Source organism: Teleopsis dalmanni, chromosome 1 (genome assembly GCF_002237135.1).
Source record: "Teleopsis dalmanni isolate 2A chromosome 1, ASM223713v2, whole genome shotgun sequence".
Lineage (NCBI taxonomy): Eukaryota > Metazoa > Arthropoda > Insecta > Diptera > Diopsidae > Teleopsis > Teleopsis dalmanni.
Window position 1 is genome coordinate 193,569,586 of NC_051846.1, and position 18,204 is coordinate 193,587,789.

Here is an 18,204-nt window from a genome sequence, read left to right on the forward strand (position 1 = left end):
AAAAATAGGTCAAAATATAATGCAGTTTTGCAAAATTACTTTTTTATTTTTGATAACCACTCGAACTGACTTCAGTTTAACCCCACTATGTTTGCCAATAAACTTATTAAATTTGAATATACATAATTGCCTTTATATTGACTGAAAGGCTGTAATTGCTTATAATAAAAAAAAATATGCATAACTTTTAAAAACTATAAAAGTTTCATATTTATTTAAAATTTTTTAACATTAAAATAATGCAAAAATTTCCACTATGATTGTGGAAAATGTACAATTAATATAACTAATAAATTGGAATACATACTATTAACTTATAAATACTAAATACCTGTTGATCACTTATCGTCACCTAATCAATATACATAATTGTTTTTCCCTTTAGAATGCTCCTCCCTTTAGAAATATTGGAACTTCCCATCACTTAATAGGTTTTAATAAAAAATTAAAAATACTTCAAACTTTTAATAGAAACTAATTCCTTCTAAGATCCAATCATATTGGATACGTAAGATAGAAATACTAACAATCATTATTATTATTTATTATTAAAAGTTTAGACGTAAAATCGCCCAACAGCCGGTACTGCGGTCAGAAGAGTTCTATTGTACCAATTTCACCATTGATTACACAAAGCCCCTTAAAGTTTTATGAACAAAGTCCAGAACTAAATCTAGAGAAGAGTTCTTAATTTGTTCTGTTGACAGAAATTCCATATGAAACAAGTTTCTTCTGTGCATTATTAAAGCTGGACAGTCACAAAGAATATGCATGGTAGTTTCCTCATCTTCGAGGCATAATCTGCATTCCAGATTAGCAGGTAATCATACTGGATACGTAGGATAGAAACACTAACTGGAATTAGCATCTAATATTTTGTTATAATATTACTTCATTGTATAATAAAGACCCAGAACACAAAAACTAATAAGTTTATATAAAGTTTATATAAATAAATATATTTCAAATAAATATTTGAAAAAAAAAGATTTATACTCAAAACCTTTTGAATTTTTAAAAAGAGTAAGATAAAATAAGCCATTATATTATTAACCACCCATATAACTTTTCTGAGCGATCTTTTGTTTAGATATTGACATTTTGTGACTAAAGATTATTTTTGTAGATTTTTGTGGCTATTAGTATCTTCATTAGCTACAATTTTGAGACTACTTTATAACTTTTCTGAGCGATCTTTTGTTTAGATATTGAAATTTTGAACTAAAGATTATTTTTGTAGATTTTTGTGGCTATTAGTATCTTTATTAGCTACAATTTCGAGACTACTTTCTCCTCTGTCATGTCAAGTTTAATGGGTATGAAGGAATTAATGGGCTACTGCTTCATGCCAAACTATACAGTAAAGTACATATTCTAAAGGTGTCCGTAGTATAAAATTTTGATCCAATTTTTGTTGATATTAGTGTATAAGAAAAATACTCCTAGTTTTTTAATATCTTAAAACTTAAATAAATATTTTTTTATTACTTTTTCGTGTTTGTAAAAAAAACCTAAAATAATTTATTTCTTGTTATCATACGCACAAAGCATAAAATGCTTAAAATTATTTTATTTTAAATATAATTAAAAATTTTTTAAGCATTTCAATGAAAAAGTGGTAACAAGTGTTTTTATGCACGTATAGGCTTTTTATTTAAATAAAAGCATATAGTTTTTTCGTATTTAAAAACTATTTCAAGGAAAGATTAGATTACATATGCCTAAATGTGTGTTTGAGTATGTTTAATGTATTAGAGCAATGATGACAGGTCCACTTAAAAAAATTTTAATCTATAATCTTTATTACATATATTTATGACAATTTTATTACATTTTGAAAAAAAATTAGTCTCGAACAAGACTATGCGTCTATTGCCAAGCAGCTAGAAAAAAAGGTCATTTTCAGTTTTATCAGGCGATAATAGTTGCGCAGCAGTCTTTTACCGACAGACGTTGAAATTGTAGATATTTTTGAGATACTGCGGGAAAGTTAATTATTTCCCGTATAAATATTAACAAACATTGAATTAAAATTTTTTTTTTTTGCATTTAATATTATATATAATTAACTTACATAACACACATTATAGGATAAAAACAAATCGTTCCAGAGTCGGTTTCTTTAGTCCCACTTTGAGAATGGCCTTGCCGACTTAGGCAGGAAACACTTTAATGCGTGCCGTGTTTAGCATTTAAGATGACAAAAAAAAAGTTTTTTTTGATAATCATTTTATATAGTAAAATATTAATTTAATTAAAAAAAAAATAATTAACATAAAATGAAGACTGTCAACTTGTGTGTATCGCAGATTTCGCAACCTATAAATTATGCGACATTTATGAGCTTTTATTTCATTAAAAAAATTAAAATTTTTTTCGTTTTTCTTTTTAAACTAAAAAAATTTCAGCATTGAAATTGGCAATAAAAAAATTGGCAAAATTAAAAAAAATTTTTTTTTTATGTTTAATGTTTGGGCATGTTTATGGCCACTGCTGCTTCATATACTGTACGAAAATTGAATAAAATTTAAATATACATTTTTAATGAAGTTTATATCTCTGATTTGTACTATATGTTTTGCTCTATGGAACGTGTATAGACGACTTATGGCCAGCAAACATTCTTCAAGGTTTTCTGCAGTATAATTTGTTTGTTCTGATATCAAAAAATATAAAATAAAAATAAAGTTATTAATGAATACTAACGCGTGCAGGTGCTATTATATCAATTAATTAATGTTTAATATAATTTATAACAATGATAAAAAAAGGTAGACGCATAAAATCTTCTTGATTTATTGTACTATATAAATAAATTATTGCATGAACTTATAATATTTGAAATCAGTAGTGGCATACACGGTCTCGAGTAATGAACATAAAGTAATTTTGCTTCGTATTATTACTATTTTACCCAATTAACGAGTTCATTACTTGAGATCGTGAATACTACTAATAAATTGTAAGTTTTGAGTAATAGAGTTGAAAACACCTTTACTCCTCTCTCTGGATGCGACCCATTTGTTCTTTACTGGGAGAACCCGATATTCTCTACCAGTTTTATTGTAAAACCCTTATGTTCTGGTTCATACTTATAGTATGACTTATCTGTCATACTTACAGTACAGATTCCTCTGTTGCTTGAATTCTTTTATTGCTTCTTCTATTAAGAAGACTATCTTTTTTGCTAATAATTTAGACTCCCTATACACTTGATAATGGTGTCAATAAAAATATCTCTTGTAAGTCAGATATACCACATATTTTTTAACATTTGTCTAGATTGATATTTCGAATTTTTTAAAGATTCAGTAAGAATATGGCTTACTAAATAAAACTATTACAAGCATATAGCAAAGACAACTAGTTGACATATAAGGAAATATCTTCCTTCGGTTGATGTTTTGATATTTTTGGAGTTCCTGAAGCGTGGATTGCTGGATAACTTATTAGGATTAGTATTCCAATTTTTTTAATATAACTTTTTGCTTTTAAAAACTGGTTGACTTAGAGCTGACTTAGAGTTTGTGACTCTAATTTTTGAGTTTATTACTAGAGGTTTTTGAGTTGTTGTGGTGATTCCAAATTAAAACTTCCAAATGTAAGCTTATCACAATCACATTTTATGATTTTACCACATGCTGGAGTTGATTTTTTGTTAAAATTATTGTAAATTTCTTTTATATCGTGTTATTGAAATATCTCATCTACAGTTTTGGCGTCATTTTGATCCATATTTTTTAAAGAACTAGTAGTATGCCAAAAGAATGCTATTGCAATATTAATAAATCCAAATATGCAAATATGGCCCAATGTTCCCCTGGGAACGCAATGGAATGAAGAAGAAGAAGAAATGCAAATAAAATATATTTATATATGTATATCGAAATTCTTTCAAAAGTTTTTATTTTATTCCCATACCTTTATACTGATATATTAAAACAATTACCTTGTATCAATAATGCATTGAAGCGAATTTCTTTATAGAAAATAATATAATTTGCGTTATATAAATTGAATTCGCATTTACTAACAAAGAAAATGATTATCACTAGAATAAAATAACTGGATTATAAGTCGTAATTGGCATAGACGCATTTATGCACGCAGTTTCCTAAAATCGTGCGCCAAAAGACAAGATCTGACATGAATGCGCAACAGGATCCTTGTTTCCAAACATCAACAGATCATTTTCAAGAGGGTAGATTTCAGATAAACATTTAAAAACAAGTAACACGCTTTGTTCTGTATCCTTTTTTGCTTGAGTTGCGCTTTTTATACATGTATGAAAAATGGAAAGAATTTTCTTACAATAGATGGTAAACTCAAAGACATGAAAAGCCTTAGGATAAGTTGACAAGGGTCAATTATGTAGCTCAATTAAATTGTATTCATAAACAAATTAACAATTATGTTTAATATATAAAAAAAATTACAAAGAATGTAGCAAATAATTGAATTGGAAACATATGTATAAGTAGAACCCTAAGGATATGCAACTGTTACTGATGTAAGGACACTTGTATTACATGTTTCTGCTAAAATTCTCATTCAGATCCTTTAAGAAGATTTATATATACGAAAAAATAAGTAATCACTTTATTTCTAATTTGATATAAATGCAGCGCAATAAGTCCCGGTTTCTTTGATTTTTTATTTTAAATAAATATTTACCATACTATGCTTTAATTAACAATTTCGCTATTAATTGTGATAAATTCAGTTCACTATTATATTGTTGTTTAATTAATTAAAATATGTTAAAATGTTTGCTTAACGCATTTACAAACATTTATGAAAGAATCCTTTGAGTTTGAACCCTATTTTATGGTGTGAATCTAAAGGCGTAAAAAGTACTTCTTATCACAGCTACGCTCTGTACAATATTTGAGTTGATCACTTCACTTCATGTCTTTAAAAGGCATCTATGTTTCTTTTACGGTTTTTGAAATAAAACCTTCAAATTTACACATTTATATGAAAAAAAAGCGCGTGTGGCATTTATAGTTTGGGGATGAGATACTCTTACGCAGCTGCGTTTTTATAACTTTTATGTCTATTTGATTTTCTTCTACGATAAGGTACCAAGCAACAGTTTCAATACAAAATAAAAAAATTAGCTTTAATTTGATTTATAATAGCAAACAGCATTTTATATGTTGTGAAAATTTAATTCAATCTGTTTATCTAGAAAAAAAGATAAAAATATATTATTTAGATGTTAGGTAGTATGTTAGGTAGGTTCTCGTCAACCTTCTGTGCATAACCAATACTTTCGTTCGTCGTCAAAGAACCACTAAGAGCCAGTTGTGCTTTTAGAAGCTTCAGATTGATAAGAGTTTACCCCCTGAGCTAGATCTTTGAATTTAACTATTGATCTTATTCTGGAAATAAGCCACCATATCTTTGCCCGGGGCAAAATAAGAACGTACTATCGTTCACTGACTTCATAAAACGTAGGTACTTCCATCAAAGCAAACGTTATAACTGTCCTATATTGGATGAAAACTTAAAATTCTTAAAAAGTAATGTATAATTACATTTTCAGCAAAATGCCGAAAAATTGCTTATTGAGGTATATGGAACTTATCTAATGGCCTACCACTGCAACCAACCAAGAACATGATTTTCAACTAAAGTGGTAGTTCATAGTTTGTTGAAATCCATAAATATGTCTCATTAACTACCGGAAACTTTAAAATATGAAAGGTTTGCTGATTGATCATCTTCACAATTAGTAATATTGTAAGAAGTACCTATTACGAAATCAGTGAGTTTTATTGTTGTTATATTGTTTAACACTTCAATTGTATAAAACTAAAGAAATTGAAAAAGAAATTAAAGTAATTTAATAAGATCCAATCAGCACCAAAGATTTCGGAAGTAATTGTTACACAATAACAAGATCCGACAAGTACGAGCTCCTGCAGAGAGCTCAAGCAAAAATTCTAAAAATGATAACTGGTGCACCCTGGTATATCAGAAATGAAAACATACATTTCGATTTGGCAGTTCTGATGGTTAAAGTCGAGTTCGAGAGAATAAGTCAGAAACATGTTTCAAATCTTGAAAACCAAGTGAATCCGCTGGCTAGATCTCTTGCGAATATGAAAAATTCCTCTAAACTGAAACGGAATGATAGACCCGCCATCCTGTTTTCTTAAAGATCTCCCTGATTAATTCAACTTATACGCCGGAATATCTAGTAAATATATTGAAATATATATGAAATATATATTTCATTATATATAAAATAATTTGTAACGTAATGTTATTAGTTTTTAAGATTCTAGAACTTATTTTTAGGCTTTCATTTAAACCGACTGAATGAAGACAAAACATATTGTTGAATAAAAAAAAAATTACGAGTTTTAACGCATTTAAAGCAATCAAAAATTGTATGGTGCATATGAATTTAAATACGCTCTCAAAATACACTTTCACAAATATATGTAAAATAACACTGCATACAACTTTAAACAATTTCATTAAATGTATTATTTCTTATATCTTATTAATCATTTTTAAATATTTTCAGTTAAACTGATTTTGTTTACGTTCTTTGCAAAAGCAAAACAATTACAGCTGATAAATATATTGTGGACTGACCATCTGCTTTCATAGTTTTCTTTTACAAAAATTTATTCAAAATTTTCTGTTTTATCAACAAAAAAGTTTAGTTAAAATGTAATATAAATAAAATTTAAAATACAATTATTTTAATTTTATTAATAAGTTATAACAAAAAAACTCTGTACACAAACATATTCCTGCGATAAATAACAGTTTTTAAACACTAATATTCTCAAAACATATGGTCACCCTAAAATTCGCATATGTTTTTCCTATTTGTCTCTTTAACAGCAGTTTTGCTCACGTACTTTATAGAATTCACGTGTTTTATTTCAACATGCCGGTTTAATTGTTGTAAAATAATACAATTAATATATAAAATTAAGTGTAAAGTGATATATTAATTCAAGTAGATAATTGGTTTTATTATTTTATGTTCAAAATGTTTCGGAAATTGCCTATGATTGTGATATTAGGCTCCACCGGTACGGGAAAGACAAAATTGTCAATTGAATTGGCAGAACGATACTGTGGTGAAATTATAAGTGCAGATTCAATGCAGGTGAAAAACGAAAAAATCAGTCATTTTAAATAATAACCAATTAAATAATTAATAACAACTTTTTAATATTAAATTACGCAGTATTAAAAATTATTTGAATAATATTTTAAATATGAAAACAACAAACTACAAAACAAACTACAGAAACAAATAACAAGTCAAATATACGTTTCAAACATAAACATTAGTTTTTATAAAACTCAACAAAAATCAACTAATGATAAATAAAACTATTAAATAATATTTAATATTATTATGTTTGTTATATAGAAACTTTATTGCTTGTTTCTATTTAACGCTATAAAAAAGGCTCGTCTAAAGTGCGCATATAAACCAAAATTTTTAGTGAAATAAAGTTAGAAATGCTCGAATTTACGCGAAATACGATTCATTTAATAAAATGTATCAAGTTTGTAATTTTATTATAATTATTTAAATTGTTAATCAGCGAAATCCGAACAAAAGATCAGTATAAACTTTTTTTCCAAACAAGTTGAACAAGTTTCCGTGCTTTCGATTTAGTTTCAGGTTAATTTCTGGCATTTATGCTAATTTCTCTATCAATAAAATATTTACATATATTTACATATGTATTTCTCTGCATTTTAGTCATTGTTTCTATGGTTGATTTGAGGTAACAGGTATGACATCGTTAACAGGTGCTATCCGGTATCTTTTTGACCATCTCAGTATTCAATTTTTGATGCTAATTTTATTTCATTAGAAATTTCTGCTGCTGTCTAGTAGTTTCTTTAGTTTGTATATGAACTTTTTGTCTTTAAATGAAGTTCACGAAAGTTACAATAAATTAAAGGTTTGATTTTAAAAGTTTATGTATATATATTTAGGCTAATTAATTAATTGATCTTAATGATTAGTTGAAAGAATATGACTATATTACTTTAAGAATAGAACCGGATAATCCTATAGAAACAATACTAGTCCTTAGCTTGCAGTAATATCTACTAGAACTTTTTGCTTCTACATATATCTCATCCAGCAACTCTCATTTATGAATGTAAGTCACTTCTTTCGATAAAAAGTTTAAAACTTTTTCAAAACTTTATATTTTATTATTTTTCACATGAAATAATATGCAAAAAATATAAAAACGTTATAACTTTCAAATAAATGAATATAAAGAATTGACATATCTTACAATATTAAACTATATTTTTGTAATATGTCTTTAAACATAAAACTATATTTTTGTGATAATTTAAATGTAGTTGTAAATGTAGTTGTATATATTTAAATAATTTTTTTATTGACTTACCCTATATACCCACGTCAAATTTTAATATATGCAAAAAATTTGAGTGATTCTGTGTCATTTACAGTTACACTTATCACTGCCGTTTGTAATTTTGAATTTCATGTTCAAAAAAAATAACGTACAATGTAGTTTATATTTTAGAAAATATTATTGAACACCAAATTACTTTTGTTTTTATATTTTCTAACAGAATTTGAATAAATTGAACAAAATCTTAACGAATATTTTATTCTCAACTCGCTGCAATTGATAATTGTGGCGAATTTGACAAAGGTACGCCATTTTTGTAATATCACTGTAAAATACTTTTTACAAAGTCTCAATTATTTAAAACAACTAATAATTTTATATATACCACACTTAAATTATAATCACTTTTGCAGAGAATAAAAAATTTATAAAGATATAAATATTTAAATGTTTTTCTGCTTTTAATTACTAATTCCATTGCAACAACTCACGTTAACCGCCATCTTTTTATTGATGTCATATAAAGACTGGCAATCATTTTTTTGTTTTACTTTCCTTTGCCTTCGTTTGTTAATTATTTTTACAAATCAGGCATTGTAAGGACAATGCCATATGCAAAATAAAAACCACAAAGCGCAAATGTTTGCGGATCTTCTCAGACTTCCCAGTACAAAAGTTTATTAGCTCAGCTTTGCTGCAACTTTGTTTTGTCATATTTTTTTATATGCACTATTTAAAGCGAATTGATTTTAACTATAAGAAAACAATATATGAGTTTAAAACCGTGATGGTCAGCAAGAATCTTAACACATATATATGTTTATTTTTTTGTTTATGTTTTAGGGTGTCTAAAATTATTTTATTCAAATCGATATTTTGGCATTGCCACTTCAGCAAAAATTCCGATCCTATTATACATTGTCAATAAGCAAGCAACAAGTGCGTTTGCGTGACAGGATTATGGTAGGTACATTGACATAAACAAAATTGAAAACTAGTAAAAATAGTGCACAATATAACTTATTTTTGTATTTTTAAATTCATAAATTGCTATTCAATTATATTTTTTTTCTTCCATGGTACATTTTCAAATAACACTGAACATTAATATTAATTTTAGTATGCCAATCAGGACAAATACATACATATATCTATTTTATGACGTTTAAAAAGTATGTACTACTGATTTGATCACCATTGATTTTCACTTTCCTAAAAATAATATAATTTTAGATTACATTTTTTTATTTTATGTAATTGCTGTGATTCTTTCATTTTCGTTGATAGTGCTATATAATTGTTATGACATACGTACATATTCTTTAAAAAGGATATATTAGACTTGTTAAAATAAACGTAACATAATTGAGCAGATTTCCTACCTTATATATTTACACCTTTATTTGTTTTGAATTTTGACAAAAGATAGAAACCGATTCATTATACTACGTATTTCTCCCATAAAATATTGCCAAAAATACTGAGTTAAAATGTTTAAAAGCGATCATAATACTATAAGTAAAGTTAAATGTACTGGATGCAAGCCCTACATTAACCAATTAATCTTTACTGATACTAGATACAAAAAGATCTCCATCTTTGAAGTAAGTATCATGAAGAATATAGACGGTTTTGTGATTATAAGGATGAGATGTCTTCTATAACAGTAATAATAAACTGCTACATTAAAGTAAACGTTATAAAGAATGTCCATATTTTTTGCGTTCTCGAATTCCATATTTGAGACGTCTTCCTGCTTGTAAAGCCCCCAAACATTTTAAGTATATTTGTGATAACGCAGGCCATAAACATAAGCTATTTCTAATTATAATATATTTATAATATTATATTGCAATTAATAAATATTTATGGGCAGTATAGGTTTGTTTATATGCAAAAATGCAAGCAAATGATTTTATACTAATACTATGCCTATGATATTCCTTAAATAATATTTATTTCTTATTTATACTATACTTAACTAATCGATACCCTTTTTATATGTACAATTTTGGGTACATTTTCAAAAACTCTTCATTTTATAATTATTTGGGGTAATTAAACAAGTTTTGTCTGTCATCCCTGTTGAATGGATAAAACTTGGCAGAATATTCGCTTAAGAGATTTTCTACTATAAGAGTTTCTACTGTAGAAGTATTATATAAATATGTTGTATTATAACTTTATGGGCACACGAAATGTTTATGAATTTATAATTAATGTTTGACGAGATATTTATTTTTTTGTTGCGAAATAATTTATGCAAATTAGTTTCACAAAAATTTGCTAATTCCATTTCTAATAAATTGCGTGTATGAAATGTTCCTAATTCTATTGATTAAACTAGTTTAAATATTTTTATTGTATTTCCTGGTTTGCTGAATAAGAAATTTAACTAATTATATTAGAAAATTTATAACCTAATGAAATCATAAATATATGAAATGACAAATTTTTAGGTGTATATGGATATGATTCTATAGAGTTTTAATTGGTTTTAGCATTCGTTATTCCATATATTATACGAGTATATACATGGTAAATAAAAATTGCTTTAACTAGTCACTGTTAAAGTTTACATTACTAATAAATATTTGAAGGTTTTCTTTATTTAGCTGCGCCTTACTGAGTGTGCAGTTTTTTACAGATTGCACATGAATAACTTTTCACACCTGAAAGTAAGAACCGGAAACAATAAATTTTTATTGCAGTTTTCTTAATAATTATTTTTCTAACAGCCTACTAGAATTTATTTGTTAAACTAAGTTTTCTAACAACATTTCTTTCTCTGTAGGTATATGCTAATTTGGATATTGCAACTGCTAAAGCTACTAAAGAGGAACAATCACGTGCTAAACATCACTTATTAGATGTGGCCACACCAGCAGAGCCGTACACCGTAACGCATTTCCGCAATGCAGCCTTGCCAATTGTATCCTTTTTATATCAAAGTATGCTAAGTGTTTTTAGATACCCATTGTTTCTTGAGGGTTAATGGTAAACGTTTCTTTTATAAACGTATTATTAAATAATAGGGCAATTTACATTATAATTATTTTAAATACTTACATTTAACCTTATATTTTATATGAAATGATTATTTTTAGCGATGAATTGTGTTGATAAAGATCCTGACTTTCCAATTTATTTGACAAACACTTGAGAATATCTTGGAAATTTTTTTGTGACAAAAAAAATATTTAATATTCTTATTTAAAGAAAAATTAATTACTTTATGTCTTAAAATATCAGTAGGCAGTGTCAAAAAGTCTCAGAAATTATTTCGAAAATGATTGACTTCTTTATGTGTCATATCCGCAGACACATGTCACGTCTTATGAAATGATATATTAAATTAATGCTTATTTTATATGCTTGAAATAGCACTGTCTTAAAGTTATAATAATTTGTGAGCTAGCTAATTGGTCATTTAAATATAAATAAAAAAAACTGTTATTTATTATTTATATTTAAAATAAATTGTTTCATTAAGATATTTTCCGATATTTCGATTATCTCCGATAGTCATCTTCAGGGAAGATCTTCCAAACAAAAAATTTGTGAAAAAGAACTTAATTGAAGTTTAGAACAGAATGGACATGAATAGGCGAAGAGTTTGGTGATTAAATAAAAATTGGAGAAATTTAATAATCTACCTATCGTTTAAAATCCTTTTCTTTGTACTATTGTTATTATTATATATTTGTTTATTATTATTTATTTATTTATTATTATTTATTTATCTATTATTATTTGTTTTTTTTTTTATTATTTATTTATTATTATTTATTTATTATTATTTATTTATTTATTATTAATTATTTATTTATTATTATTTTTTAATTAATATGTATTTATTTGTTATTAATTATTTATTTATTATTATTAATTTATTTATTATTATTTATTTATTTATTATAATTCATATATTTATAATAATTCATTTATTAATAATTATATATTTATTTATTATTATTTATTTATGAGTTAACACTAAAATATATATTAATTTTACAGTTTAAGAATAAGGAACTGGACTACTAGTTCCTTCGCCGTTCTTAAGATTATTTGTGTATGAATATATATACCTATATAAAAAAAATCATTGCAAAATGTGTCTTATATTTTATATATACATTTTGATATAAATAAAATTATTGACATTAAAGTTGTCATTATTGCAAATTTGATTCATTACATCTCAGTTGAAAGATAACTTTTCGTTGGTTGGTTGCAGTGGCAGGCTTTTAGATAACTTTCATGTACCTCAATTAGCGATTTTTCCGCCGTTTTGCAACCACATTCCTCGCAAGAACGCTACTATAGAAGAGTAAAAACTAAATCCGTCCCGCCGAACTTAGATAGATTAATAGGTCTTTGGTCTGCACCGACGAATAGTCTGATATACTATCAAAGAAGTATCTTCCTTAGAACCTATATATTCTGGACGCCAAGATAACTTATATTTGCTTTAAATAATTTTCAACTTATATAGTTTCTCCATTTGTTTTAACAAAAAGCCAAGTTTTGATAAGTTTTGTTGACTTCTTCAAATAAAAAGGAAATCGAAAATGTATTTTTTAAATTTCTTAAAAATTGTTTGAAATATTTTCCGAATTTTTATCGCTGTCCTATTTTCTTTTGGCGCCAATAACTGCATAAAATTATTTAGTACTATATAAATATTTATAAAAATATTATGAAATCAAAGTTCTATTCAATTTATATTAAAAGTTTATATAAATTTTTATTTAAAACAGAAAAAAAAAATATTTTTTTTAATAGCGCAAAAATTTTTCTGTAACATTTTGGGACGTAAAAATAATTTTTGGTTAATAATAAAATGTTTGGGTTATCATACGACGACCAAATTGTAGTAGGCGTTACAAAATTTTGTATCTTGTGGTTTAGTTGTTAGAGATTAAGTGCTGTTGAGATGTTGGTGTGCTAGACATAAACTATATAGTTTTTCTATATAAAACACGAGTTCATTGTACTTTTATTATTTCTTCAATTACGCATACAAACCATGTTAAGTTTATATTAAAAAATTAAGACATATTGGTTTGCATTTTGCAAACTTTTGCAGACTTATACAAATATATCTAATGAATAAATATTTAATCAGCAGATAAATCAATATTTAAAACTTTTTAAAATTTTGTGCAAGCACCGAAGTGTCTATAAGTGACAGCGGAAACATTATGATTGACAAACAGTTTAATGCATTACAAAGGATTGCTTTTCCATACCAAAACCACTCGTCTTACCATCAAATCCATTGCAAAGAAATGAATAAAAACTGATTGACAGTTTCAAACAATCAGCAAAAAGATAAGATTTATGTGAATGTAGATACATTCATTCGTAAAAGTATTAAGAAGCAATAAATAATAAAAATTGAATTTGCATATTTGAGTACGAGTATGTTTAAATTATGATATGTAGTCGCATATATATACAATATAAATTTGACTTAAATGAAAGGATATTTTATTTACCTTAATGAAATAATTTTCGTATTTAGTTACTTGAACCTTAAAAATTCAATTCTTTAATGAACTTAAAATTAAAATTAACAATTCTAATTACTTACTTAATTATTTAATAACTTAAAATTAAAAATTCTAATTACTTATTTATAAATTAAGGGACCTCAAGATTAATCCGATCAAAAAATACATAAAGGATAGAGCCCCGAAATTATTTACGAAAACTGACAGTCTTACCAACACCGCATTATTGAATCTCAGAATGGTTACAGGCTCCTCGGAAAGGTATGCAAATCTAAGGTTAATTACTGCTTAGTCTGATGAAGTAATAAACAATAATCCAGTCAATGCGTAGAGAGGGGTTATGAAAAAACCTCACAGTTAATAGAGACTCAACTAGCCTAAACATAATAAGAATATAGCTTGTCTTAAAGTGGATAATATACTTAATAATAAGAATCTGTACATATTGTCAGTCAAACTGTTTTACAGCTTTTTGAGTTCAGTTCAATTTACATTTAGGACGGTTTTAAACTACTACGCATCTCTGAAGGTGTGGGTTTAACATTTTTCTCCTCTGAGGTTTTTGGACAAAAGTATATAGCAAGCTTTTCAGTGGAGTGCCTCAGGTACTCCTTCGAAACTTGTGTAAGATCTCAGTTCTTTAAAGGAATCATGCAACAATCTTTCTCTGTTAATGAATATATTGATAAAAGATAGATAGAATAAATACAAGATAGAACACAATGATACGTAGATGTCTTAATGAGTTCCAGCAATCTATTTACTTTTTAAACATTCTTTTAGAAAATTATAACTTATTTTGGTGTGTGATTTGAGTTGAAGTCTAATTTAAGGATCTAAGGCTTAAAGGATCTAATTTTAAAAATTCTTTCTAGTACTAGAGTAAAAATTTTTCCAATTGCTTCTGTGAAACAGTGTGTTGTCACAATTAATTATTTCATATGACTAAAATAATAGAATAACAATACTGGGTGTACTAAGAGTAGTAGAGCCAGAGTATTGTTATTCTAAGAGTACTAAGCATAGTACACCCAGTATTGTTATTCTATTGTTCTAGTCTTACGAAATAATTCATAGTAGCAACATAGGTAGAGTCTTAACATAACAATTATTGTAGTGGGTCTGTCTATAGTTTTAGAACTGTTGACTTTTTGAAATTTTATATTTATTTTTAAAATTTTTTTTTAGTTAATATATCAGAAAACTATTTAATATAAAGCTCTCATCTTCAATAAAATGTTTGCAATTAATCAATACGATTGTATGCTTATAGATTCAAAAGTAACGATCAAAAAATCTATAATAAATTAAAATATTTCCATTAACAAAATGTTTAATTTATTCATTGACGAAATGTATTTCAAGTGTTAAAAAACGAAATTAAATGAAAAAAAAATTTATTTTTTATGCAATACTTCAATATTTTGAAGGTTTTTTTATCGGTCAATAAAAAAATATATGTGTGGCTTGTATTATATATACAATATATTGTCAGTTTTGTTAAATCATTGCAGTGATTTTTTAATGTTTACATATTTTTTAGCTTTTGTTGTTGTTGCTGTTATTGTTGTTGTGGATGTGATTTTTTATGTAAATAAATAAATAACTTATTTGTACAAAATATTTATCTGAGAAGCATTTAAACCCCACAGCTTGCTTGCTTACATTTCTGTCTCGTATTCAATTGGTTTCTTCCGTCAACAAAGCTTTTGCTAAAGTCAAGCCATGCCGGAGAGCCAAGCCAAGCCAAGCCAGGACGGACCGGCCGGCATTTTTAACCGACTGACTGATGCAATGCACATTGGTTTCGGTTTTTGTTGTTTTTTATATTTCATTTAATTTAAAGTTGACTCATGGGTGTTTGAACTTGCACAAGGTTTGCGCGTGTTAAGCAAAAAAAGGAGACGAAGATACGCAATGCAAAGCATATACTTTTTTTTTACTTAAACATATTTTTTTTTCTTTAACAAAATTTCGTTTTTAATGTTTATATATGATGCGGAATATTGTCTTTTTTTAAACAATATTTTAATGTTGATTTATTATTAAGTTTGTCAGAGAAATTGATAACATAAGAAGAGTTACTAATCACAATCTAAACTGACACCACTCACTTATAAAATCAAAAACATAATTACCTCATTTATCCCAGTGAGTAATACTGGGTCTTTGTTTATGTATAGCTTTGAGATGAAGGACCAATTGTTCTTAGACTCTCCCCTTAGTTTTCTAAATTACTGACAGAACCGCATATGGGTCTCCAAGAATGAGAAAAACTTATTAGAGTCATGAAGCAACAAGATAATTCTTGTATCTTAATTACTTGAGCCTTAATAAGTCTTTGAATATTTTAGAGAAATTCTGTATATAATTTAGGCAGACTAAAATATTTTTTTAAAAATCAAACCATACTCTTGAATGTAAAGACATTGAACTTAGCTGTCATGTGTTGACTATATTTAAAAAAAAATTTAAGCAAATATTTTCCTTTTTTTTATTTTATTTTTTTAAAATGTGAAGTGTCAGATACATATCATCATTAAGTTCATTTGTTGCAACACCCTTTTAAAAATTTTAATATATTACCGACAAGTTACTATAATATACTTAAGGATAGCAGATCTTCTCAGCCACTTTAACTTAAGCTTAAAATAATTTTTTAAATGTTTGCGTATTTTTTTTGTAAGCTTGGCTTAAACATGAACTGATCATTTGTTTGTGGACTCACAAAAAATTTAGTTTACAAATTTTTTTAAAATATTTTAATTTCTGAAACAAAAAAAATAATTAATGATAATTTTTTAGCATTAATTGCAATTTTATTGAGTCGTTTGTTGCGCTTATTGAGCATATGTGCTTGTCGGCAATTTTTGAGTCACAAGCTAATATTAAAATATATTATATATGTAAAGAAAGTGACATTTCCAAATTGCCATTGAATTTTAAAATTTCTTTATAGCCGTATACGTATTCATATATATAAAATGATATATATAATATGTGTATAAAAAACATATTTGAACAAAGCAATTTATGTGCAACGACTCTTAAGCATCTTAATATGTGAGTCTGCGTTTTAAATATGTAAGTCTAGCACTTACATTATATTCAGAAATCAAATTTAAATATTTCCATTGGTAGATATTAAGTAGTATCCGAAAAGTCAGATGAATAATACACTTTTTTATAAAAAGAAATTTTTTTAGGATCTAATATTTCCTAACTTCTATCTTTTCTATTCGAAAACAGATTATATAGAAAATAGGGACATAAAAAAAATATGATGAAATTATATAAGACTGTTATATAAAATGCAGTTACATTAGATTATTTTTAAAAATATATTAGTTTGGTTTTTATTGTTAGAGTTCAGTCTTAAAATAGTGGTACTATATTCGAAAAAGTTTAATTTCCAAAAAGAAAAGCGCTTAATAATGCAAATGCCGATTCACCCAATAATTCGCTAGTTTCTTCTTCTGGAATCAAATGTCTAGGACCGTAATATGTTATAGAAGCAGCAGCAATAAGCAAAAAGCCCAATATACTTTCCCTGGAATACGAATAATATAGTAAAGAAGCTAGATAACCGTAATAAGTCAAATCCCACAACTTAATAATATTGGCTCTTTTATCTTCAGTTTTCTCCTCCTCCGGTAAAAGTAAGAATTGCATTTCAGTGACTATAAGTGGAAATGAATAAATACAATGTGATAAGCCTATCCAATTGCATTCACCTGAACCCATATATAATTCAATATTAATCAATGGTATATATGCAAATTGCATTAGATATACTGAACGAGTATTAGCTTCTTCGACCCGTGCAATACGCTCTTCGGAGTTCGGCATTAAGTGTCTTGTGCCATACAATGAATGCTTATAAAAACTTATTATTCCATGCCAAAGTCCTAGTAAATGAGCTGAGAATGCGAAAGGTTCCTCAATTGGTATGCGATACAAAGCATACACAGATGTTAAAATTAACCAAACACTATCGTATTTTTCGCTATTATCTGAGTCCATTTCAATATTAAAAATGTTAGTAAAAAAATATTAATTTAGAAAATTGTTTATAAAAAAAATCATTGCCATATAAGTTAGTTCAAAAAATTTTGAAATGTCACAAGTATTAAGTTTGTTGTGATAGAAAGTTTTATAAATCGGGAATTCTAAATCAGATATTGTTAAAATAGATTATCATAGTATTTAGATTAAAATATTGGAATATATTGTTAAAAGATTCAAAACTATAATGCCTCAATTTTTTTTATATTAACATACCATTATAATTATAATATTAATAATTA

General features: G+C 26.4%; 2 protein-coding genes across 3 annotated transcripts in view; one reads left to right on the forward strand and one right to left on the reverse strand.

The window, feature by feature from the left end:
• Positions 1-6,892: 6,892 nt before the first annotated feature.
• LOC119666967 (tRNA dimethylallyltransferase) overlaps positions 6,893-18,204 on the forward strand; it is a 94,530-nt gene continuing 83,218 nt past the window's right edge. Inside the window, exons 1-2 of the mRNA XM_038076246.1 lie at positions 6,893-7,135; positions 11,176-11,313. Coding sequence (XP_037932174.1) covers positions 7,007-7,135; positions 11,176-11,313 — 267 coding nt within the window. The 5' untranslated portion in view covers positions 6,893-7,006. The remainder of the gene's footprint in view (positions 7,136-11,175; positions 11,314-18,204) is intronic.
• On the reverse strand, positions 17,251-17,944 carry LOC119671000. 2 transcript variants are annotated; one of them, XM_038081477.1, is made up of 2 exons: positions 17,632-17,944; positions 17,251-17,577 (listed from the first exon to the last, which is right to left on the reverse strand). In XM_038081477.1, exons 1-2 carry the CDS (start codon positions 17,918-17,920, stop codon positions 17,303-17,305), a joined length of 564 nt encoding a protein of 187 aa, XP_037937405.1. In that variant the 5' UTR covers positions 17,921-17,944; the 3' UTR covers positions 17,251-17,302. The 2 variants fall into 2 exon arrangements, with proteins under 2 accessions (XP_037937405.1, XP_037937406.1); XM_038081478.1 differs by having other exon boundaries at positions 17,251-17,447; positions 17,505-17,944.